The sequence below is a fragment of the Photinus pyralis genome, unplaced genomic scaffold, assembly GCF_008802855.1.
Source record: "Photinus pyralis isolate 1611_PpyrPB1 unplaced genomic scaffold, Ppyr1.3 Ppyr1.4_LG8, whole genome shotgun sequence".
In the NCBI taxonomy this organism is placed as follows: Eukaryota; Metazoa; Arthropoda; class Insecta; order Coleoptera; family Lampyridae; genus Photinus; species Photinus pyralis.
The window spans coordinates 7365238-7391581 of NW_022170819.1; the positions used below are offsets into that span (position 1 = coordinate 7365238).

Consider the following 26344-nt stretch of genomic DNA (forward strand, 5'->3'; position numbering starts at 1 on the left):
GCATGTCACAATTGCAGTATTCTGTAATTGAAGTAGAAACCGCTACCGAACCCAACAATCTCCAATCTGTAATCCGGCCTATAGCAAAGATGATCAATAAATTGCTTCGCAATCTAAAATTTGGGTTCATTTCATTTAAACGCAATAATATACATATAAAATGACAATAATAGTCTTTATTGGTTTAATAATATTAATAATATAAATAAAATCCTAGTTATAAGAAACTCTAGGACTAGCTATAACATAGTAAATATGCAGAGGTCTTTGTACATTTAGATACATGGAAGTGGTTTACGAGACGTTTTTAAAATTTAATGACGCATGATATGACAACGCCTGATATAACTTGCATTAATAAAAGAAAACATTTTCAATAACATTGAATTTGCTTAAAATTTTATTGACGAATAAAATGGCAGTAAGAGTTTGGTCTGGTCATTCTTAATTGCTAATAACAGTATTTTATAAAACTGTTACATATATAATAAAATACTGAAATGTTTTTTTATTCATCTCGAGATACCATTGAATACCTGCCTGACATTTAAAGAGAAAAGAATAAAATATAAACGGTAGCCAGAAGGAACACAGATGTAAAGTAAATACATGTATTCGTTATTACAAGGCAATATCTATGTATATGGTTATATTACATTGTCCTACACGGCGTTAGCAACAAAAATACATAAACTAATAAATAGTACACATAGTATCTACAAATTAACTGCCTGTGTGGACTCGCCTTTAACTAATTTATGGTATGAACACTGCATGGTAATCATATTACAATACAATCTGTAATACCTCGTACAATTGAATTCTCAAACGAAAACCGTCCTAACAATACTATGATACAGTTCAGAAAAGTCAGTAGTACGCGTCCTACATAGACTTTTAATCTGGCAGTCGCCGTAGCTGGTTGTCTGTTCTTGGCACATCGTTAACATAGGCACTGTGCTTCACCATCGCACCTTAGAGATTATTTATAAAATTTGAAAAGTATAAACCTGTCGTTATTATGAAGAATTTATTATTGCATTTTTAACGACATAAATCTCTCTAATTTATAAAAACTTCAACTATAGATAGGTAAACACACGCATTATTATAATAATAGGAGTAGTAGGTATTGGTAACAATAAGAAAAATTCTTCACATTAAAAACAAGTTGGAATGAATTATGCGATACGCTACGATACAAAAAAGACAAAAACTTAGTAGATACAAAAAGTTATATTATTATCATTATGATCTCTATAATGTTAGAACACAGCCAGTTTCAAAAAGTAACCTACCACACTCGTGGGAGTAGAACAATTCACAACAGTCTAAGTAAAATTAATTAGGAGTAAACGGGTACTTGTTCATTTATCGTCGTCACCACGGCGACCTTTAAAGTAACTTATCACAATTCAATTTTCAATTTAACATACAAAAATGGTTTTTTTATTTCGGGGTTCGAAAGTATCTTAACACAATGTAACCAAGTACTCTAAACACCACAAGAAACGCTAACAGCACTAAGGTATTCGCCCATAAAGGTAAATGTGCACCTTGTGCCTCCAATATCACAGACGCTGAAATGTGCTTTGAATTTCTGCAAACCTCAAATTTGGACTGCAGCGAACAACTGAAATTTGGAGGGTCGAATTTAGTAGGTACGCCGGTACCGGTGGTAAGTACTTACTTAATTGGTTGTCCTTCGCTAAATTCCACTATTTGCATATTCTGATAGGCGTAATGGACCATCGAGGTGTACCTCATCCATGTCAGCCACGGCGGTATATTCGTCGCCAAATATCCGCCGAAGAGTTGCGTGGCTAACGTGTACAGCGCGCTGATGGTTATGCTAACCTGCATGTCCATGCAGGCTGCGCCGATAAAAAAGCCGACACTTTGTGCCACTATCGTGTTCAGTAGCAGGAAGCCCAGAAGAGTTATGAACACGACCGGTGAGTGAAAACCTGAAAACATTGCGTAGGTAATTGGCCTGATCATTTGTTTTCATTAATTCGACTAAGTATTTTTTTAATATCAAAAACAATTTATGCACTTAAGCTGCGAATTGACAGTAAGTGCTGCTTATTTATAGTGCCCTGTTAAGAGTTTCGAGAAAAGATTTTTTCTGCATTAAGGTCGCACGTACGCATACAATTAATTGTTTCATTGTCACCCTTTTGCTTTAAATGGAGCAGTTGAGTAAAAGCCAACGTTTCAAAGGAGACGCATAACAATTGCGTTTTGCTACTACTGACAGAGGAAAACTCAATAGCTAGGAAACAAAGTTTCATTGTGCCCAATTGTCTCAGATCGACTCGGGAAAAAAAATTTCTTATAGAATGTGGCCTGTAGAATCCATAATTTCAAACAGTTCCAAGATTGAGCTACTAGTTCAAAAGTTACAGCCCTTTGAATTTTCTTTCGAAATTGGTTTCTAGTCTATAACTTTTGATTGAGAAGTCTGATCGAAAAAGTACGAATTGTTTAGGATTCTACGCACCAAAATTAATAAGAAAAAGTGTTTTCCCGAGAAATTTTGGTGCAGTCGATTTTTGGTAAAAAAGGAAGGTTGTACACTGCCTTTTTTTGAGCCCCGAAGAAAAAATTGTCTCAGATCGACCCGGAAAAAAATTTTCTTATAGAATGTGGCCTGTAGAATCCATAAATTCAAACAGTTCCAAGATTGGGCTACTAGTTCAAAAGTTACAGCCCTTTGAATTTTCTTTCGAAATTGGTTTCTAGTTCATAACTTTTGATTGAGAAGTCTAATCAAAAAAGTACGAATTGTTTTAGATTCCACGCACCAAAAATTAATAAGAAAAAGTGTTTTCCCGAGAAATTTTTGTGTAGTCGATTTTTGGTAAAAAAGGAAGGTTATATACTGCCTTTTTTTGAGGCCCGAAAAAAAATTGTCTCAGATCGACCCGGAAAAAAAATTTCTTATAGAATGTGGCCTGTAGAATCCATAATTTCAAACAGTTCCAAGATTGGGCTACTAGCTCAAAAGTTACAGCCCTTTGAATTTTCTTTCGAAATTGGTTTCTAGTCTATAACTTTTGATTGAAAAGTCTAATCGAAAAAGTACGAATTGTTTTGGATTCTACGCACCAAAATTAATAAGAAAAAGTATTTTCCTGAGAAATTTTGGTGTAGTCGATTTTGGTAAAAAAGGAAACTAATTGTATATTATATTTAGATCATTACTAATTTGAAAGCCATATCTTTCGTATCCAGTTACATTATTTTAATTTCTAATCAAAAAAGTAGAACTGCCTTAAATTATTTTAAGTAAAATATAAAATTCACTGGCACTTAACTAGCATTTTGGTAGTTTCAAACTAAGGTAAGTCACAAATATAGGTATGTCGAAATGTTTTCCTTAATCCTACTGCTGATTAATGTTACGAATGATTCTAATTAAGAAAACTGTTAGGTACCTAAATGGAGGATCCTAAGGCCTGTTAAAAATAAAAAAGAAATGGACAAATCTGGAAAGCTTGCATTGAAATAACTATTTTCTGCAGGTACATTATGATTTCATGTACGTATAATTAAATATCAATTAAAGAAACATAAATTAGTGTGTTTAAATACGAATAATTAGTGAAACTTTGTAGCAGTTTGGCGAACTCAGTTTAATATCAAAGCAATTAATTACAACTTACAAGTTAAACTCACAGTTTATTTGAATACCTCGCATAAAAAGTACTTATAGGGGTCACTGCACTAAACAAACAAATAAACATTACCTTAATTTTAAATGCAAGATCGACTGACTACAATAACGAAACCTTGAAAACCTCACCTAAGAAAATATTTAAACAAATTTTACCTATAATAAAAACCAAATTAAATAGAGAACACGTGTAAAGAAGCAAGTAGGTATCCCATCTGCAATTATATTTAAGAGAAACAAATTTAAAGCTAAAGGGCAGTAACCTTATATGCAGTATCGTTCCAAAGAATAAAATATGCAACTACAGTCCTTCAATTCTGTTTATTTTGCATGTTAATCCCTTGTAGATATAATAATAAGCCTCGAGAATAAGTGTAGTTATTTGGGAAGTACAGTTGCAATCAGGCGAAATTGGCAAAATAATTTGCAAAGGTTGCTATTGTACACATTGTTATTTTTGGCAGAGATTGTAACCCCGTGAATATGTATAACCATAAAAAACACAAAACAATCCGTGTAAAATGTGGAAAATAATGGTCTTGGCGTTATTCATACTCTTCGAATTGATGGCTGTTTCTGGTGATCAGATCCTGATGGATATTCCCCAAAATTGGTCAAAAAGCGCGAAAAGTTGCTTTTGTATTTTTTTTTTAATTAAATAAACGTTTAATGAAAATAATAGAACAAGAACAAATTACATATAAGAACGGGGTTTTAAAACATAATAAATTTCATCAAAAGAATTACAAAAAAAAGGTAAAGTTCCTAAAATACATTCGGCTTTTGTATAGTATAGGGATTACCCTAATATCTAAAATCTCGACTCCAAAATCGCAACATATTGCAATTTAGGGCACCTTAATTCCTTTGTAATGTAAAGAGTTTTGTAGCAACAAGCACTTAACAAATTCAAGAAGCAAAGGATTGGAAATGCTTGACAAATCATAGAAAGTGAAAAATCTTGTGGGCTTCGTCGATTATCGAATATCGAATCCAAAAAAACTCAAAATATTCCATTGGATTCGATTGAAAAGAAAAGCAATATAGAATACGGCTATATTCGATTAATGATTTTGTTAAGCACACACAGTGTTTTTTAATTAAGTTAACAATGACGATAATTATTTTAGTGCCAGCAGAGGTAATAAAAACTAGCCAAAAATAATTTAGTTACCAGCGTTTCCTCAATAAAAAATACGCCCTTATAAAAGATACACAAGACAAAAACGTTGATGACGTTAACAGTATGCTCAATGAGTTAACTATTGATGTAGTTCTTAAAGTACATCTGCTGCTCCGTCGTTTCATTTTTACGACCATAAATTAAATTTGTACACGACTTACGCACCAGGAATTTACTTAAGCTTAATGCGTGTCTTCACGATGTAAACAAATTTATTTCGTTGAAATGAACGACAAGAGCGTGAAACATCCAAAAGATCAGATAAGAACTTACCTAACATAGGATACGATATTAGATGGTAAACTGCCGGCAAAGTGACAGTAAGCGGTAATTCACCGACCATTTTAGCTAGATAATAGGCGGATAACCGATAGGCCCCCGACTGCCTCTCTTTATTTATCACCTCGCGCTCTGGAGGAACTGAAATGGCCAAAATAAGTTTCGGTTTTTTATCTTTTTGTCGTTATAACTTACACGAACTAAGCGCGCCGAAATGTGCAAAAAGCATCCAGTACGTTGTCGAAAAAAACATCCATCCCTGTATGTCATGTAAGGCTTCTTCCCTTCGTTCGAGCTGAAACCAGAGCAGTCCAGCTAACAGTCCTAAACCTATGGTTTGTACCCAGTTCAATTTGGATAACATTCGCGGTTTCGCCTCCAGAAAGTTTCGCTGGGACAACACCTTGAATTGCGTCCAAAAGCTCGTGGGCCACGTAAAGTAACAGTCGGAGTCGCTCGTTTCGGAACTAACGGACGAAGACGCGTGCGAGTGCGTGTCCAACCACAGTCTTCTAACCTCTGGATCAACAGAATTTAAGGTATCTTCTGCTAAAAGGCAACCAACCGTTAAGTGTTTGTGGTGCGAGCTGCCCAAAATACTAACGGTCCAAGTTTGGATACGGCGACGCTACTGGCCGGCCGGGTGGATCTCCGTATTTGTCAAGTATATAGGGGCAGTCTTGATTTTGGAGTTCCACGGGGTAGTCCTTGTTCTTTCGCGCCTCCTTGGCGGCGGCGACGATTTTTTGGCGGGTTTCAGTCGGACCCTTTACTTGTTCCACTGCAATGTGATGCGTTAGTATAAGCGCGCAGAGAGGGTGGGAACCGAGGGAGAAACCATTGTCGTATTTTTGTCTACAAGAGGTACCTAGTGGTAATTAGTGGTATTAAGTTCATATTTTTATGGAATATACTAAGTCAGGCTAATTTTCTTATTATTGGAGGTAGATGTCGGTAACGAGCTCAGGATTACATAATAGAAAAGCAATTAACCATTGAGATTTCAACAAAAATTTTTCCAATTCTGGAATAACTTCATTAACGCATAGCCACCCACAACCCACGTAACAGAACAACAAAGCCATTAAATTCACTCGATCTGGAAATTTTATTGCTTACGTTTAAAGGGTTTAAAAGTCATCCCTTTTGATTTCAAAATTACGAAATTTTGAAGAAAACTGTCTTAATTATAATTTTCAGATCGATTTTGAGGGTTGTCCGCGAAATATTTTTGTTTCTCTGCAAAATTAAAGAATCTGAAGAAAATCCAAAAATTTGATAATTCTGCATGGCTCCAAGAATTTGAATACCAACGAATTGCTGAAAGTGAATTAGAAAAATCTGAATATGCATGCAAAATATTAGAAGGGCCAGACAATTTTGAAGAATCTGAAAAATCTAAAAAATTCCAAAATCGATGGAGATATCCACCGCCCAATAAATTAATTAAGAATTAAGAAAATTCAAAAATCCACGGAATTTGAAATTGAAGAGTGAGAAGTATCCGGAGAAAAGAAAAATTCTGAAGAGTCGGAAAAATAAATTGAACAAGTTAAAGAATGCAAAGAAGCATAGGGTCGGGTTTATGGCAATTTACGGTCCCTTTGGTTTATTTATTTATTTATTTATTATCCCTTTCTTGTTCTGGGCCCTCAACAGGCTTGCGCCCAATTACAGAGTATGACCCGCATAATGCATTTTAGAGGTGCCTCTGCAGAAGAATTGTGATTGGTCGAACGTTCGAAGAATCTCGAAGACGTTTTTATGAGATTGCGCGATGCCAATCTGCAAGTAAAAACTAAGAAGTGCAACCTTTCCCAAAAAGAAGTGAAATACCTTGGTCATCTGGCTTTAAAGAATGGAGTGAAGGTGGATCCCGACAAAGTTGGCCTCAACCAAAAGATAAACACGAAATACGGAGTTTCTTGGACCTATATACCTTACTGATATGATACTGAAAAACCGTTGGTCAAATTAACAGAGGAATACAAAGACTTCAAATGGGATGATGGATGTAAACGGACTCAAACATGCTTTAGTTACGGCCCCGGTGCTCAATCCAAGAAGAGACGGAGACTTCGTGTTATATACCGACGCTAGCAATGTTGGAATAGGTACTGTTTTGTCCCAAAAGCAGGATGAGCACTAGAGAGTCATCGGATATTTCAGTAAAGCCTTCTCTAAACCGGAACGTAATTACTGGGTCACTCGAAGAGAACTTCAAGCTCTCATCATATCGATCGAACCTTTCCATAAGTATCTATATAACCAGAAGTGGGATGGTTTGAGTGACGTTGAGGGGTCGAACGACTTTAGTCAGGAAGGTACTACAAAGCTCCCGAATTTGAGGTCTAGGTACGCGTAGATTAAAAGGCCATGTCCTAAGGATTGTCGACACTGCTCAAAACTGGGGCACACATTTGACGAACAACACACACGACGTACTACACTTGTGGATGATATCTGGGAAAAGCAGTTTTAAGAGGGGGGCTGTGTAGCGAATATTCCAGAAATTCCAATAGACATATAGGCGCCAGGAAAGACTAGTCATCGGCGATAAAAAGGAAGGCGGATGTGATGTAATCTTCCCTAGAAATATGACGTGTTTGTCCTTGAGAACATTCTTGAAAGAAGTGAGTGATTAATAATAATTACTGTTAAAGATTAACCCATTTTAAGATTGTTATAAATTTATTGTTAATTATTTATAAATAAATAACCGACGTAATTAAATTTACGTTACAGTACCTTAAAAAATATAAAATAACTATATATGAATACAGTTTTTGCCGAAATTTGTGCATAATTTGGATTTATACTATTACGGACATTACGGCTTTGGTTTAATTTAAAAGAACATTTTTTTCCTAACTTCTATGCTACTCCACGATTTTTTAATCCTTCCAACCCAGTACCCCGGTGAAGGACATGACGATGCCTAACAGGAATATTCAATTACTCGCTTCCCTCCCTCTTCAAAACCGTAAATCACAATGCAAACTTGCATCAAAGGAACAATATTTCTGTGGGCGCCCATGAAACCGAGTAGATTTGTGTTAAGCTATGAGTAAAAACGTTCTGCATTTTGGCATTCTTGTAGGTTCATCACGATAATTTTGTTTTATTTAGGATCCAGTCCAAAAGTGGGAAGATTTATGTGTATTCATCCATTAATATGGTATTAAGTGGTATTTTAATGGTCAGTAGGTATTTGGTGGTACTGTAGAGGATGTTTCATGGTGAAGTTAAACTTGATTGTACACTACAAGATACGTCATTTGCTTCCCCCTCGGTGGTAACTTACGGATGAAATCCGCCGGATTGTAATGGGGCTTAATTGTGAATCCTACGTTGCTAAAAAAATCTACAACTTTGGAAGTGTCGCCGTAGTAGGCAGATTCGCCGCCGCACAGCAGGAGCAATTTATCGCAGAGGTGGAAGATTTGTGATGATGGCTGGTGAAGGGTGACTACGACCGTTTTTCCTTCGGAAAACGCGTACCTCTTCAGTATAGACATTAAGCTATAGGCGGAATGCGAATCTAATCCCGACGTTGGCTCCTGAAAAATTCGCACGCTAGCAAAAATTCAACATGTGTTGGGCGTCAATTATAAATAAAACTAGGCCAAAATATTTAAAGATACATCTGGAAATCTAGTTAATGCAACTTACATCTAAAAGCATAAGAGATGGATTGGTGAGAAGTTCGCATGCGATATTCGCCCGCTTTTTTTCTCCGCCACTTAAACCTCGTTTGATATAATCTCCTATAATGGTGTCTTGACAGCTTGTTAACTCCAAAACGTCTATGATGTGGTCCACGTACTGCATCTTCTGCGAATGACTCATCGTATCGGGTAGTCTTAAACGTGCCGTAAATTCTAAAGTTTGCCGTAACGTCAGGTCCGCGAAAAAAATGTCCTGCTGTAAAACGTAGCACATTCTCCTCTTCCATCTTTTACACAACGAGTCCCGATTTAGTAAAATTTGTCCCGAATCTAATTTTAAACGTCCACTGAGACAGTTCAATAACGTCGTTTTACCACAGCCAGAAGGTCCCAAAACCGCTAGTAATTGACCCGGACGAACTAATCCATCGACGTCCCTTAATATCTGTCGCGTTCCTGCGCTCACTGTTAAACCCCTAAAAGCTAAATGGACCGGGAGCGGGCGGTGATCCGTGATAAGGCATGGAAAATGTACTGTGGTCGTTTCAGATCTGGAACAAAAAAAAATGAGCTATTAGCTTGTCGATCCGGAAAAGTCATTAAAGCGTCTAATTTTTTTGCAACGTGACATAACTAAAAATTTCGCCTTCGGGTAGGAACCAACAATCGATACGCGGTCAGCGGACACGTGACCCACACGACCTTTCGTGACCCCAAAGTGCAACGCACTTACACCTGCACCCCAAAGACTCATTAATACTTGACACGGTGCTCGTTTTGAGTTACACAAAAATGTAATTACAACGCGTTTATATTTAGTTCGGTACCAATTCCATACTCGTTCCGAACAAAGCTCTAAATTTTTAAATAAATGTGAGAAAGAGCGGAATTCGGCTATTTAATGAAGTAGTCGTGCATAACACGTAAACACAATAATAACGGTGGTAATAGTGGAATTAACTTACACTGCCAAAATTTATCCAAGTGCAACAACGTGGATGAGATCAGAGACTTTATGGTCGTGCATGTCCCAAAAAACAACGAGTTCGTTTAGCAAACAAATCCAGGATCCAATTAAATCGTAAACTTGGACGATTATAAATCAATAATAAAAAGGTGTTTGTTGGTACTTAAATTCGAATGAATTACCGCTTAATTATCGGGTGCGGGGGAAAAAATGAATTATAGTCCAAAAAACACATCAAGGATTCGCGTTTATGTGTGTTTTTGAAGGAATCGGACACGGTTGAAATACCTGGCACCGCTTTTTTGCCGAGCGATTCCTTAAGGTGGGCAAAAATTGAATATTAATGAACTCAATCAATCAGCTCAATTGCTGTTTAAAACTGATACTTTCGTGCCTTTTTGGGTGCTCTCTTGCAATAAAAAAAAGGAAGAACTTTTCCCATTATATCTTAAAAATTGTAATAAAAGAGGAAATCATATAGCTATACACTTTACCTGATGCAGTTTTAATTTCGAGCGCAGCACTAATCCGTGGTATAGAATATCAGTATTTTCCAAGGCATTTTCACGGATTATCTTAGGAAATTAAGAGATATCTAAAAATGTCCCGAGGAAGTCGACCTATTTTGGAGCTATCCATGTCAATACTTGGTTATAACTCGCACATAGAAATTAGCTACCTAGATTTAAGGGAAACAACTCATTTTCTCTAGCAAGTAGTACGTACCTGCTGGGTTTGATTACTTAAGTTTTTTTTTTTAATTATACCAGTATACCACTGAGAAAATTCATTTTTCATGTTAAATTTTAAATGAGTCGGTTGAGTTTCCACTTAACGATGCGCAATATCAATTGTCTTATTTATCGAGATATCTTTTTGAAATTTTAATTACAGATGCTTCTGATAAAGGCAAACATATCTCGTATTGTAAACATTAGATGTGCACATGCGCAGTGCCAACTTCCTGAATTATGAAGATATTTCTTGAAAGTTGAACCCATTGATGCTTCTAGTAAAGAAAAACATATCACATGTAGTAAAAATCGAAAACTACAAATGTCATTAGCAAAGACAAGCACATCGCAAATAGCAAAAATCAAATGCGCGCATGCGCAGACTGAAAAATGACAACTTTTTTACTCATGAAGATCTCTCTTAAAAATTTTAACCATAGACGCTTCTAATAAAAACAAACATATCGCATAAATTAAATGTGCGCATGCGCGAACTGCGCAACGTCAACTTTCTTATGTACATTTCAATTGGAAAGTGCTGATCAATTCATGGAAAATGCCCTGAAGTTACCCGCCTTAAGGGCTAAAACCTTTTTATTTGTTTAAATTTTAACCAATTTTGTTTTTTTTGTGTCTCCCATGTGGTTGTAAACGAGTCTAAACTAAGGAAAATGACACATTATTGGCGAGGAAATATTGAAGTACGATGCCCCTTTAGGGCCGAGTACTTTTAATTTCCGAATCAGGTAGTGTCATTTTACTGACGACTTTTCTATTAAATATTACACGAAATTGTATTTTAATAGCAAATTTCAATTTTCATATAGGTAGCACACTTGATATGTCCATCTGTCAGTATAAACATTTAACAATGTGACAGGTGCAGCCGGAAAAGTGAGGTCGGTTAAGTGACAGGCGACAGGAAAATGATGTTTTCATGACGATTTTGGGTAAAAGATTAATTTAATGAATTAAACTATTACAATTCGATACTTCGAATGAATTGGATTAATGAACATCAAGCTTAGTGAAGCGATTAAGGGCGTTTACACCATACCACTCATATCACTCCTCACAAATTTCTGGGTGTATCGTGTATCTCATACTCACAAATGGGGAATTGGCACTAGGAATGTCAATTATTGTTTTCGAATATGCTAGAGGAGATCTGTTACGGTTACGTCATAGCATATTGGAAAAATTAATATTAATTTGTAATCGGTGGTTTTCCGTGTTTGTATCTGGATCATGCTTAACCAGCATAATATTGTACTATTGATTTTATTCATAATAAAACCAGCAGCGGAAAATAATTATTGTTCGCTTATAAGTTATGTATAGTTTATTTTTTGCAGCAAATAACTATTACAACTGCCGATACCATAACAAGTGTGTTTATTAAGGATACCTTATCGCCATTGTCACCTTTTGCGGAAACGACTTAATCGGTTAATCGCATAAGAGTTTATCTCGAGTGTTGTAGTTTTCTCATTACGTCAATTTTTCAAATTGTCCCAGAAAGGATGACGCAAATTACATTCGCCCTATCCGCAAATAAACAATGTAATGAAGAATAATGAGAAACGCGTCATAAGTTTAATTGGTAGAAACCCCCGAATCGAGTGAAACTTAATTAACTCGCACGACCCCTTTAATTTGCAGAAACCTTAGCTAAATGCAACTTTTCGTGAGGAAATTAACCTATTTTGGCAGGTTTATGGGATCTGAATTCTTGAGCCTCCCACGTTGATGCATGGGGTACATACCGAATACTAAGTAGTTAAATTTATCGACGGCTTATCTGCAGACACTGGGATGAAAAACAAATTTGATCAGAAGTGTCCTCATCTGGAGTGTCTTTTACGTAAGGTAGCTAAGAGGCTACTTGGTATTTCGTAATTATAAATTGCGTTAACCACTACCTTAGTTTTGTAACCTCCACGATTAAATCAAAATAAGGTCGACGAACTTTAATTGATAACAAATTTGGAGGAGCAGTCGAGTAATTTAAAAAAATCTTACCTTTTTTGTAATTTAATTAACATTTCCTCTCACTTAACTCACTAGGTAACCGGCGGTCTGACTTGACATGTGTAAGTAAACTATCCTCATGAAAATAAAAAAAATGATATAAGTAACATTATCTCTGGTCAATAACATTGTAAAAATAAAATAAACAAGGAGAATTTCGTTAAAAGTCCCTTCTCGTGGACATGCGCGGGTTAATCTAATCTCACTAAAATTTAGGTTGATCCTGGAAGTTTTCAAGTGCTGAATATAATCGAGTATTAAAATAATACCTATAAAAGATCATTGACCTCGGTGATGCAGTTTGTTTTTAAAACTCTGATATTGTTATCTGTGGTTTTAGCAATGCAAAATGTGTGTCACTTGATATTTTGCTTGGGAGTTGTTTTTCTTTAGACCGTTTTATATATAGACACATCGGTCCAGATGTTACATAAATAAATTGCATTCCTCCAAAATATTTTTGCAAAATTGAGACGGGCGAAACAATTTCGCGGACAAATGCATCAAACGGAACATTTTTTGTGTGGCCCGAATTCGAGTAACCCAGTGACCCGATGAAACGCAAGTCGATAACCTCGCAAATTTGGTTGGTACCTCAAAAGCGCCCAAAAATTATTCGGATCCTAATTACTTTCGCGATAATCATTACGAGTTCAAAAGTCGTCCATTGCACCGTCATTATTTAAATTTGGAATGTGCAATATATCAGCTGCATGCGCCGATAAATGGTTTCTTGACTCCGCAAGAGTCAACGTTTCATATAATAAACAAAGGGATGATGTTTCCCCCCGAAGCTGCAGCGGCACGCAATCCCATCAAAAGTTTAATGCCCCCAAAATTTAAATGCACGTCCATTTCCCAGGGAACGATTCGCTAATTTTATGGGTTAAATGTCAAACGGCGATGCGACAATCGCGAAACCTGCATTTCGTTGAATGCACTTGTAGGAAGAGAAGATGCTAAATTCCCTACTTAACGGGGTGTTGAACCCGCGACTGTGCAAATGAAAAAAAGTCAATTGGTTCATTAACTAGAAAGCGTTGCAATATTATAAAAGGCACGTGTTTTGTTTTCCACCACAACTTGCAAGAGCGTGACTCAACAACGGTTTTTTTCAGAAAATTCACCCTGAAACAGTAGAGCTTTGACCTAAAATTGCGTGCAACGATCGAGTGACATCAAATTACCAGGTGAAGAAGTAAAAGGAGACGCATCTTTAAAAGCCGTGTAATGTCTGTAATTACGATTTCGCGGTAAAAAAAATTCAGATTAATTGCGGTGATGTAATAAGCACCTATAGGAATTGACCTAGTTAAGGTAATTTTAGTTAAAAACTTGAATTACCATTTCATGTAAATAGTCTAAACAAACAATACCTCGTCGTCGATTGCAACACGATACTCACCTATCAATCGCAATTCTATATGCAACGGAAACGGTTGAGCAATGCGATTTTTTTCTTAAATTTTTCTCTAAACGGTATTGTAATTGTGTCATTTACAAGCGAAGACATTAATAGACAATTTTCCAATTTACCGCAGTTAATTTTCTTCAATTGAACTACGAGATAAATACAGTCACGACGTACGCACCGGAGAAAGGGGCGCATTAAATTCAATTAGTTGATGAAAATTATACACAAATTACCCTGGTCCCATTGCAATTCTCACAGGTTTTCATCACTGATCGCAGGGAGTTTAGTGCACACGTTAATTTAGGCAATATGTACATTATGTGCCTTCCTTTTATTATCAAGCTGAAGGCCAGGAATGTTTGTGACCTGTGACCTGTTGATATATTAAGAAATTTAAGGAATTTTAATGCATATCTTATTGTATCCATTTTCTTCTTACTTCCTCAGTATTTTCCACAAATTTCTGTATCGCCGCCGTCCTTACATTTCCTTCAGAATTTCCATTTTCCCAAGTTGTTGCATACTTGCATCGACTTAAATTACTCCAATTGCGAAACGAAGTCCTAACAGAGTAATCGCTTAAAACTTGCCTTTTTTTTAGTGTCCTTTTAATTTCCTCTGATTTCGTCATATATTTGCCGAAAATTTCTTCGTCACACATAATTTCGCTTTCCTTATGTTTTCCCTGCAATTTCTTCCTGTCAAAACACCTCTTAATCCACACCCACAGGTTCACCGTTCATCTCCATTTGTTAAAAAGATGAATCTAATGGGTGGTTTATTAGTTTTATTGAAATTGTAAACGTAAAGTACGAAGACTGGTTAAAAAACAGACAATTATTTTCACCTCTTTTATTGCAGCTCACTTTTCTATCCGTCTGTAGTTCCGTGATACAGCTCACCTAGACCCTAGACCTCGGACTTTCGCTATGTGAAAACTTATGCGTTCCAGATGTGCATCTATCAAAAATTAACTTTGGCATCCTGGCATTCATCACTTTGCTGCCCAAAATCGTTATTTATTCATCCATTTTCTTGGGAAAAATACTAAACTCGATTGTTCGATTCCCAAGAGGTGATGATCCAGGTATATTTTTAGCGAAAATCTGTCAAAATCGCTATTTATGCACCAATTCTGTTAAGAAAAAGACCAAATTCGATTACTGGATGCTCAAGAAGTGACCGATTTTGACCAAGAAATAGAACTGAATCCTACGACCTTGAAATTGGCGCATGCGCAAGGGCAAAGTGCGGTTAGCTTATCTACTTAGGTTTTTTTTACAGATTCAGGTTTTACATAAATGGAATAACAGTACCTCATATAAGATTGTCCTTTTACAGGGGACGATGTTGCTACAACATTATGCACTACCCTCCTCACAGCTATAATGACCCAGAAAAAATGCCTTCTTTGGTTTCACGGGTAGCAAACAACTGAATTCTTAACAGGTGTCTATGTAGTGTAGGGGAGTCCAATAGGGGTTTTGGCATCTACTCAAGCGCGGTAAATTAACATAAGTGCAGATACATTGCACCCTGTTGAGTACTAATACCACCTATAAGCCCTTAACGTAGGATAGTGGATTTAAGGCAGCTCCTTCAAATAGTAAAAAAATCGATCGCTAGAAATACTCGAGCGCGTCCGATTAAAGTAAGGTGGGTTGACTACGTGTTGAAAAGTGCACATTTCAATAATCTGACCATTTAAGCGTGACGTAAACGACTGGGGAAGTTACAAACTTCTAAAAAAACGTTACCTTTACGTTCTCGAGCGCGTTGGAATTTTTAAGGAAATTATTCAAGAACAATCTGCTCATTTCCGCACGCCAAAGTAGAACAAATCGTTCAGCAGTTGAAGTATGGCAGTTCAGTTGACAGATCATGGGCGGTCGTGAGTCGTGACATAAATTATTATACGTACAACGATCTGCCTTGTTTGTTTGCGTTTCACTATAAAGGCCAACGCACACTTACCCGCGGCGAAGCGCCTACTTTGCTCACATTTACTTAAATAGGCAACGCTCACTTGAGTGAAGTGCGGCGCAGCGTATGGAATCAATGTGAGCGTGTAAGTGCGCGTCGGCCTTTATAATGATTGAGCTTTATAAATCAAATTCTGTGAGTTTAATATCTACTACGACAATGAGTGGTAACACTTCAAGTGTGTAGTTTAGGCAAAATACTGGTCAAAAATTGTAAAATTAACGTCTGCTTCACTTTCAAACCAGATTAAGAGAATCCTTCTAACTTATAGTTCAGATTATGGGTCAGCACGCCTAGGACACCCGAGCTAAATCGATAATAATCTGACGCGCTCGATTTTTTCAAAATGGCGATTTTTTGTATTTTCAAAAAGCCGCCCCCGAGCTTGCGTCAGATTCAAATCGCCAGCTCTTTTGGGGTTCACTTAACATCTTCAGTAAATATCTGACGCGCTAAATTAATTATTCAATTTTTTACCCTCCCGTACAACCTCCTCCACCAAGCAAACCGACAGATTAACATACCTCCAATATCAGAGACACTATCAAATCTAATGCACTCGAGTATTTTCATTTTTGGTACATTATTAAAAACGTATAGACGTGCCACCCTTTTGTTTCTACCATCTAATCTGCAAAGTTCAATAGGTCCCTACGACGCTCGAGTAAATCCTCATTTAGCATCGTGGGCTTCCGTACTAATGGTAACGATAGTATACTGGCGCGCTTAATTAATTGGTCCTTGGTCGCGTCTACGGGACTCCTTTATGCGACGGAAACGCACTTATACAACGAACACACCTACAAGTCAAATGGTGGAGTGGGGCAGGTGCACCTACGACCCATTGACTTTAACGGCAAGCGTCAGGTCAGGTCACATTTTATTTCGTCAAAATTCCCTTAGGTATATCTCGAGATCCCAAAATTTCCCTTAACCTGTAGATGTCATTGTCCTTTCCTCCGTACTTCCATCCATCCAGCGCCTATGATGATTTTACACGCATGTTACGACGCTTTTTATTCAGAAAGTTTACGTTTGCGACACGAGCGAGCTTGCGAGCGAGTGGAGCAGGTGACGTGACGTTAGAGACGTTTTGAGATCTCATCAACAGCCGTCTGCGTAACCTATCGGTTACCCACCCTGACCATAATCTCTGATGTAGTGTAAGTAACCAGAATTACAAAAACCGGATGTTTAACTCGGCTGTTAAAGACACTCATGTTCGATGGGGAAATCTTTGCCATTTTATCAACCATGACTATTCGAAGAAAGGAGCAAAAGATTTCAAATGTAATCAGAGTAGTTTCCTTCAGAATTACTATACTATTGGTATTTCGGCAACCACGTCGACGATTGGTTATTGTTATTAGCATAGCATGTTGACATAGCGTGGCAGATGTATCTTATTCGAAGATTTCGTGCTCAAGGAGCAATTCAAAAACAACCAAAATAGCATTCCGTTTGGTCTGGTCTTGTTTTGTAATTTAAATTCGTGTAAGTATACCAATCAGAGATGATAAAGTGGCTCAACAGAAAAAAGGCACCTTACCACCCGAAATCTAATTAATATTTTTTGAAATATGAAGGTAGAAAAATGTCAGCGTCTAATTTATGAAAAAAGGCAATCTCGTTAGCAAATGAAAGGCACATTCGTGACGGCAATTGCACTTTGGTACTCCTACTCTAACTGCTCATCACGAAAGATTAAACAATTTCATTTACCTAATCTTGTGGAAAGGATGAAATTAAATCAATGATCTCCATCACCGTTCTGATTGTTTCACGGTTTGAAAATAATTAGATCAAGACGCAATAGAAAAAAAACATAATAAAACATCATATTATTATTGTTGGGCAGCATTGGTGACCTGAATCGTACGAGGCGCAGGCCTGTCCTACTAGCAAAGGCAGGTCAACGACACTGTGCAATATCACCGCACTGTATTTTGGTTGCTTACATTCGTGTTTATTTATTTACAGTTTCTTCCTCCCACACTCCTCCACTTACCACATGCAATAACTACAATACCAGATACCATCAATATAAGTTACGATGTCCCATATACTTATTACCTTGGCTTCTCTTCAATCTGCGTAAGCGGCAAATTGAGATAATTTGAACGAGGAGCGGACTTCTTCGCAATAATAACACTGTACAACATAATAAATAATTTTATTTGAACCGCTGCTTTTCAACAAACCCCTCTTCGATTTTCCCATTTATCTAATTAAGTGTAAAACGATTTACCTTTTAAGGTCGTTGCATAATGTATTTATTATTACGGTAATAACACATTAAGGCATATAAACGAGTGTTGTCAATAAATTGAACAAATAGCACAGTTGATTCGGAAAATGCAAACTTTCGTTGTTTGTCTGCAGAATCATTTTATGGCCAACAATTCTGAAAGCTTGGTGGGCTGAAAATGGTTTACTGGGTTAGGTTTTTATGGTACAGCAATGGAAAACCGTTTCAGGTCAGTGGTTTGATCGAATAAGTGTTCCATTTGGAGAATCGTCCATCCAATGTTTTTAAATTCTGTCGAGTGCAACTGAAACTTCCCACGACCCATTTTACACAAAAAACACATTAGGTGAGCGCTCGAGCTCATAAAGTCTCTGTTTGACTTACCAAACCTATTATAAACGAAAGTAGAGCATCTGCGTTCACAGTGATAGCAGCTGAGCTTTTACAAACATACGTGCAGTTATCTAGGAAGAGACATCAGGACATCTTCTATTCCAAACATTCGACTGTTGTCATGCAGGTACTCAATTTGACTACTGAGAGATTTAATCCAATTTGAGTCAATCATTCAACGAAATTAATTGAACTGTTTTTCATACTCTCGAGAAAGCTTTTGTGGAAAGTTTCTGCTAAAGTCGAAACCATTGGAAAGTCTTTATACAACTTGTGATACATACCCCTCAGACGCCCCCGGTAACATTCTTGTAGAAACAGTTGAGGTTTCAGGTCTCATGACAGTTTTTAGGGAAGGATTATCCGTACAGAAGTAACGTAGTACCGGGGGGTCTGGATAGTATTAAATACCTCCCAGCAAACGAGAGAATCGACGACTACTTCCAAAACATCTTAAAACCTCAGTATCGCTTATGGTGGTATTCTGAAAATTGCTACGAACTGTCATCTTCTGGTATTCAATACTCCCCAGGCCACCCGATAACACCTTCTTTTACAAACAGTGGAGGTTTCATTCAGGTCTATGACAGTTGTTGGGGAAGGACTGTGAGATCCTCTTCTCCGTATCGCAGTGAACGTAGAACCGGAATCCCCCAGTAAACGAGAGAATCGGCGACTATTTCCGAAACATTTTGTGAAAATCTCAGTACGCTTAAGTTGCTATTCTGGGAATGGCAATGTACCTGTCGTCTACTGGGTGGTATTCCATCCCCCCATCAGTAACACATTTTTTTTACAAACAGTTGAGGCTTCAAGTGTCATGACAGTTATTGGCGAAGGATTATGGGATCCGATCAAACAAAAAAATCGACGACTATTTCAGAAAGATTTTGTTAAAACCTCAGTACGCTTATGGTGGTATTCTGGAAATGGCACCCTGATAATACCTTCTTCTACAAACATTTGAGGCTTCAGGTCTCATCACAGTTGTTGGGGAAGCATTATGAGATCATCTCCTCCGTACAGCAGTGAACGTAAAACTAGGGAAGTCTAGGGGTATGGAATACTCCCACAACAAACGAGTGAATCTGAGAGACTATGTTCGAAAATGTATATTCAAAACTCAGTACTTTTGTGGTGATATTCTGGAAATGACAATGGACTATCGTCTACTGGGACTATTCCACGCCCGCAGACCCTCTGTAATACCTTCTTTTACAAACATTTGAGGCTTTAGGTCTCATAACAGTTATTGGAGAAGCATTATGAGATCCTTTCCTCCGTACCGCTGAGAACGTAGAACCTGCGGGTCTGTGGGGTATGGAATTATCCCCCAGAAAACGAGATTTTGGAACCATTTTGTTTAAACCTCAGTACTTTTGTGGAGGTATTCTGGAACTGGGGGTATTCCATGCCCCCAGACCCTGCGTTAATACCTTCTTTCACAAACATTTAAGGCTAAAGGCTCTCATGACAGTGTACGGGAAGCATTATGAGATCCTCTCCTCCGTACAGCCGTGAACGTAGAACCGGGGGGTCCCAATACCCCCAGCAAACGAGAAAATCGACGACTACTTCCGAAATATTTTCTTAAAACCTTAGGGGTGTTGAACGCTATGCTGGCAGAATGTGATTTTGCGTGTGCAAAGTAGCGGACCACGTTGGAAGGTCTCCTATCTTGCAGAGAGTACGTCGGGCACAGGGTCAGTTCAGTAGGTAGGTAAGTAAGGGTCGGTTTCAGTCCACTCCGACCTTGACATCTGCGCATGCGCCAATTTCAAGGTCATTAAATTCGGTTCTGATCTATTTATTGGCCTGTAACGAGACGTTGGAAGATCTCCCATTATTATGAACTCACTTGGAGTTACGTTTCCGTAGTATGTGTTCTGGGCCAACGTTGTTGACAGACTCCGGGTACCCTCGTTGATTGTGAGGGTGGGTTATCGCACGGGAATACTTTATTGCGCATGAGGGTAACGTATTCCAGACCCGGGCTTCATATACGTATGAGGGTAGGGATTTCAAAGGGGATCTGGACGTGGGAAGATCTTCTGTTCTTGTTAATAACAAGACCAAGATCAAAGATGCAAGACAGAGGCGCCCCGTGGGTTTCTTGTAATTTTACAGTGGTCCAGGCCGTGAGCATCCATGGGAACCTTATAAAAGTGACGAGCATTGCTTGATTTATTGATTATATCGCTGTGCCTCTCATATATGAAAGAATTGATTGATGTTAAGTAAAATTATGACATTGATGTCACCTTTCTGTAAGCACCGTGCGAAAATATAGATCGGTGTCTTACAAAAGTAATGAAAAGTACCTTCCAAAGTTTAAAAAAGGTACAGGATTGGGTCCCGGGGAAACGGCCCCTCATTTACTCGGTGGTGTCTTCTTATTACTGTTGAAATGAAGTTTTTTAGGCACAGAGATTATAGGGACAAAATTGGAAAGCGAAATACAATGCTATAATAATGAAGTATAATATTTCTAAAGGCAACCCTATCGTAATGCAATCTATTATGTAAGCATTTTAATCTTAAAGTCGATAGGAAATGAACATAAGGTGTTCATTGCCTGTTTACTTATTACAAATCAATAGTACAATATCCTATATGCGGAGTCCAAGCCCCCCTTTTTTTTTTAAAGAAGTATTGGGGTCATATACTCGTCGGCATTAATGATTTCATGAGCTTCAATAAATCAATGCTCGAGGAATGTTTCTCGTTAACCGAACAAATTTACGAAAAATGTGATTAATGAAGTTTTTCAACGGTTCGTATAATGGTCACTTAATAAGCGATTAATTTACTGTAGTAGGTTTTAATGTGGTGTATCGTAGATGTAGGTCAACCTGAATTTTTCATTATCTTGTTCAAAAATAGTTGCTTAACAAGTTAAAAAAAAATGCTAAAAGAAAGTTGATTTTATGATCATCCTACGCCTTAACGTTATATACAGCGAAAACCTTTCGTCGTTAACAAATTAACAAGTGTTTAATTCCGGTCAGAAATTTTGGCAAAACATCTCAAAAACTCTTTGAGAAACTAGCGCAGAGATAAATAAAAAAGAGGTAGTTTTTTGACCCGGGAAGTTTTCACTCTGTTACTATTTCTATATCTGATATATGCAGGCGCCGAGCATGCAAATGCGTCTTCGACCCACTGCTATTATAATATTGCAGATTGTGATGTGAGGAAGCTGCGATCTTCGGTACGAAATTGTTTGTATGAGTCGTCATGGCCATTTAAATTAATAAAAGTTACGAAATCAATGTTCGTAACCTACAATTATTATCATTTATTACTGCGAAAAAAATAGCAACGAACCAGGAACAAAAAAATCTGTGCCAATTTAATTGAACGGACGAAAACATTGGATCGATTCCCGAAATCGTCGATCTATTAAAGAGGCTAGTTCGTTGACACTGAGTTGCAAATCTTGGTCATTTAAGATGAGGGCACTTGGTGCATTCATGGTGTCGAAGGTGAAAGTTTTCAAAATGACTACGCAGTTAAACAATTTCGATCTCGAGGTCTTCGGGTCGTTGCTTCCTTGTTTTGCCCGCCATCTTGTCACGGCCTTCTGTTAGAACAAAATGGCAGTCACGCAGAACAACCAACCGTTACAACCTATAATTTTACTTTTTCGAAAGTTTTTGTTATATTAGTAATTATGTCCTATGTACAAACAGCGAGTTGCGAAATGGCAAAAAGAGCTCTTAAAATACGAAATCGGTTATTGCACCTTTCTTTGGGGGAATTTAATTAACGCCAAGATTAGATTTCACTTTATTGTCGGATAAAATTGCTGACCTTGCAGATACGGATCAGGAATCGAGATGAGAAAATTTGAGAGGCTGTACAATAATTATTATATAATAGAAGACGGCGAAAATCTCGGCATTGACAAAACTATGAAAAAGTTATCGTCATCTCGATACACACAAAAAAACGCTGTTTGAACACGGTGCAACAACCCATTGCGTAACTCAATAGTAAATTCCGAATTTATTCATTGGAAGGAGCCCCAATGTTTGTCACATTAGATTTTCTGGCAGTCGCTCCTTGCCCGACATAATTCCAAAGCCGTTTTTTCTTCGCGGAAATTTAGAGCGAATTTTTTTTTGCGTTGTGTTTGGGTGTATATAAATGTCACGGGTATCTGGAATCGTTTGTTAAAATCAACTTTCGCGAGGGGCCGTTGACCTGCGGCCCACTTCTCTTCACTCAGTCACTAAGGCGGCGCCATCTTGCCACACATCCCGTATGTCCATTGCGTCTTACAAAGTCAAACTCATCGTCACAAAACCGATGTGTGTTTAAACACGCACAAACATGAAAAAATCCAAGCGGTGTGTGAATGGGAGGAATTGTTGCGGCTGACAATGGGAAGTAAGCGTCATCCAGGGTAATCCTAAATAAACTGGCACACAAGTTCGCCGACCTTATCGTCTACTATCTCAACTATCTATTGCCAAACCCAAACTATACTTCTTCTGTAAATAAACGAATTATATTTGCATCAAAACATGCAGATTAATATGATACGTGATTATGGGCATGCGTTTACTGTATAGAAATTGAGCACATGCAGAAGTAGGCAAACGCGACACACTTTTTCGCTTAATTCCATTATAAAACATAACCAACCCCCCCGAACGTACAAAAACGACCGAAGAACCGTTACATCTAAATTCCTCTACAAATGACAATAAAACAAATAAAAATCCGGTATAATAAAAACAAACACACCGATTCCGACAGTCCGATGTGGAAGTGCGGCCCTGGCGAGGGCAATGCCCTACAGGACAAGCAGGCGTACTCGCGGACTTTCTCCGCCGATGCACCTCTCCTCCCAGGACCAAGCTTCCTTTTCGGACTAAATGCCCCCTAACATACTTCGCATCGATTCCTGACCCCCTTAATTCGCGAACCTGTTGCGAGTACAATTTTTCCCTCGTCCCTTTCGGATTTAACAACAGATTGAAAATTTCCGGCCGGGCGTAGTAATTTTCCTTTTAGCGGCGCACGCGATCGGGAAAACTTCGCCAATTTATGCAGAATGCCATTCCCGAAATAGAGCGTGGTCGCTGAAGCTTTGCCAAGACAAACAGTAGAAAAAAAATATGTAGAATAATCGCCAATAAATCTATAGCGTGATGCAATCCGGTTCTCTTTATGCAAAAATTTAGTTTTTCTCGCATGCCGCCCGAAAACATTCCGGGCATATCATCTAGTTACGCTTCTAGAAGACAGTTCCGTATATATAACGAACCAATGTCATTTTCAAGAATCCCATATATGGAATAACAAATTGGCTTGGTGGAAAGGTATATTCTATAGAAACCTACGGTTTCGTGTCGCATTTTTCGAAAATATTCAGCAGCGGCGGAGATATTAATCGTCACTAGGAAATAGGAATCTGGTCACCACCGAGGGGAGTTTATCCGATCACATTAGCCAAAGTAGATGTGAGCAATCTACAGCCACTATTACCAACTGATGCAATTTGCATGATGACCACAGCCAACTATTTTCATGATTAAAACCTGAGGGGAGGGGGAACTGACTTCCCCTCTATATGAATTAAATATTAAAGTACACTTATTATACTCAAGTGGTAAAGCAGCTGGGTGAAAAGATAATGCAGACAACATGTTCTAATTATTAAGAGATGCCTTTAAGGCCGACATAATCCAGGGAGATTTATCACGACCTTTATTTAATTGAATGAAAACTGTTAACAGATTAATGTACCGTCTTTGTACCAATTTTCGCCATCCACATGGATTCTTCGTTCTTGACTTTCACACAGTATATCGACGTGCTAATGACTAATCGAATCTTCACAGAACGAAGTGATTGTTGATGTCAAAAGTGAATACATTTTTTATCACAATTAAAGATAAAATAACCCTAACTACCTATATATAGCAGAGCTTTGTGCCGTGCCGTCTCTCTTCGACTAATCGTTACTTCCTATACAATGGCCAAGACTTCCCCAACATGAACTCTCATGTTTACATGAGTTCGTGGAATACACAGGAAACTGCAAAATTTTTAGAATCGTGGGAAGAAATCCCAGTACTCTAAAGAATCTTTAAGAAGCATATCCAATAAAGAAATGGAAGATTCCAAAGAAATGCGCTCGGAAATGAGTATTTAAAAAATCCGATTAATCTTAAATTTGATTTTTTATATCATATTTTCTGAATATGTTCTTCAAAAGACACACATTTTTTATTTAGTTACTGTATTGTAGGGTGGGATTACTGATTTGTACTCAATCCGAAAAAAACTACAAGAATTTGCTGTGTATAATCTACAAATCCGATGTTTTAAAAAATAATTGTTGTTTGAGATCGACATAAATAGAACATAAAAGGATCTATTCCAGGCAATCTCGAACTTGAGTGAGTATTGCGTAGAGTACAAAGCTTAGGAAATATTTCGTATAGGTATAAAATATGGAAATCAAATCATTTTTAGGTAATGGAACAAATTTTGGGGAAAAATGAAATTTCAGGGTAGAAATTTAAGAATATAGTTTTACCAAATTTGGTAATTTCGTATAAAGACTGAGAAAATAAAATTAAAGGCAGTTTTGAAGAAATTAGAGGCAATTTTCATGAACGAAGAAATATTCAGAGAATATTATGGACATTTGGATTAAGCTCGAAAACGGTAACTAAACAATGTATTTGCCACAATAAACACAATCTTTAAATGCTCCATGCCCAACATCTTATCCTAGAAAGACTTCTGTAGAATAATTGCTGGGCTAGTCTTATTTAGTCCAAACGAAGTTGGTTCCATCAGAAGTATTCCTGGTAGGTAATGTATATAAACAAGGTTTTCTATTCAAGGACGATATTCCAACGTATGTATCCCCTAAAAAATGTTGCCTTGGAATTATGCATTTGAATTTGCGTTATCGGCTGAAGAAAACGAAAAAAGATTAATAGAGCAGCAAGGGACAAAACGACGTGGACTGCGATGCTAGAAATTGACCAGACAGTAAAGTGACCAACCAAATAACCAGGAAAACTAGAACGGATCAATGGGAAGGGGCGAGCATCGACTTGCCTAAGTTCTGTCCCGGAGACTACCAAGTTGCTTCACTTAGGCATAAACCAAATAGTTTATACATCGATGGCACTGTATTTGGAAAAATGTGTACAATGCTACACAGGTGCAACAAAGACCATAGGAAGACCTGACCTAGTTCGAAACATCTAGAAGAGGAAATGTGATGCAACGTCCACTTTCGCCGAATTAATGGCACATTACGCAAATGGCACCCTTTGATATTGTCCGTGAGGAATGTAACGATTTGTTTCAAGCACCATCGGAGTACGCTTTGGTTCACTGCATTGCCAAGGACGTCAACATGTCCGTAGAATTCAAGATCCGGTTTGGACGCGAGAGAAATCTACCAGCAACGTCTCGAGGTGGGTAAGGTGGGTTTCCTACAGGAGCAGGGGCGAATTCTTTATCTGGTAACAAAACACTGGTCTTGTAATCAGCTTGGTTACGAAGATTTTTGGAATGCTCTACAGCCCTGGAAACGACAACTACAGATTAATGGCGTTACACAGCTGTTCCGAAGATGCACGAGGGGGTTGTCGATCAAGTATCGCCATCAAGTTCGCGTTACAGAACAAGAGTTGCCTGAGACCGGTCTCCGCTACAACAATCGTCCGTGTTGCGGGACGCAACCGTTTTTAAGGGGGGGGGGGGGACAGTGTAACGAATATTTCAGAAA

General features: G+C 37.8%; 1 protein-coding gene across 2 annotated transcripts in view; it reads right to left on the minus strand.

The window, feature by feature from the left end:
• Positions 1–183: 183 nt before the first annotated feature.
• LOC116178652 (ABC transporter G family member 14) overlaps positions 184–26344 on the minus strand; it is a 73551-nt gene continuing 47390 nt past the window's right edge. The window contains exons 2-8 of one of the 2 annotated variants that reach the window (XM_031498218.1): positions 8814–9360; positions 8446–8701; positions 5746–5922; positions 5337–5690; positions 5136–5282; positions 1691–1967; positions 184–1633 (exon numbers count right to left, since the gene is read on the minus strand). In XM_031498218.1, the coding sequence (XP_031354078.1) occupies positions 1450–1633; positions 1691–1967; positions 5136–5282; positions 5337–5690; positions 5746–5922; positions 8446–8701; positions 8814–9360 (1942 nt within the window). In that variant the 3' untranslated portion in view covers positions 184–1449. The remainder of the gene's footprint in view (positions 1634–1690; positions 1968–5135; positions 5283–5336; positions 5691–5745; positions 5923–8445; positions 8702–8813; positions 9361–26344) is intronic. The other variant, XM_031498219.1, reaches the window with a different exon arrangement.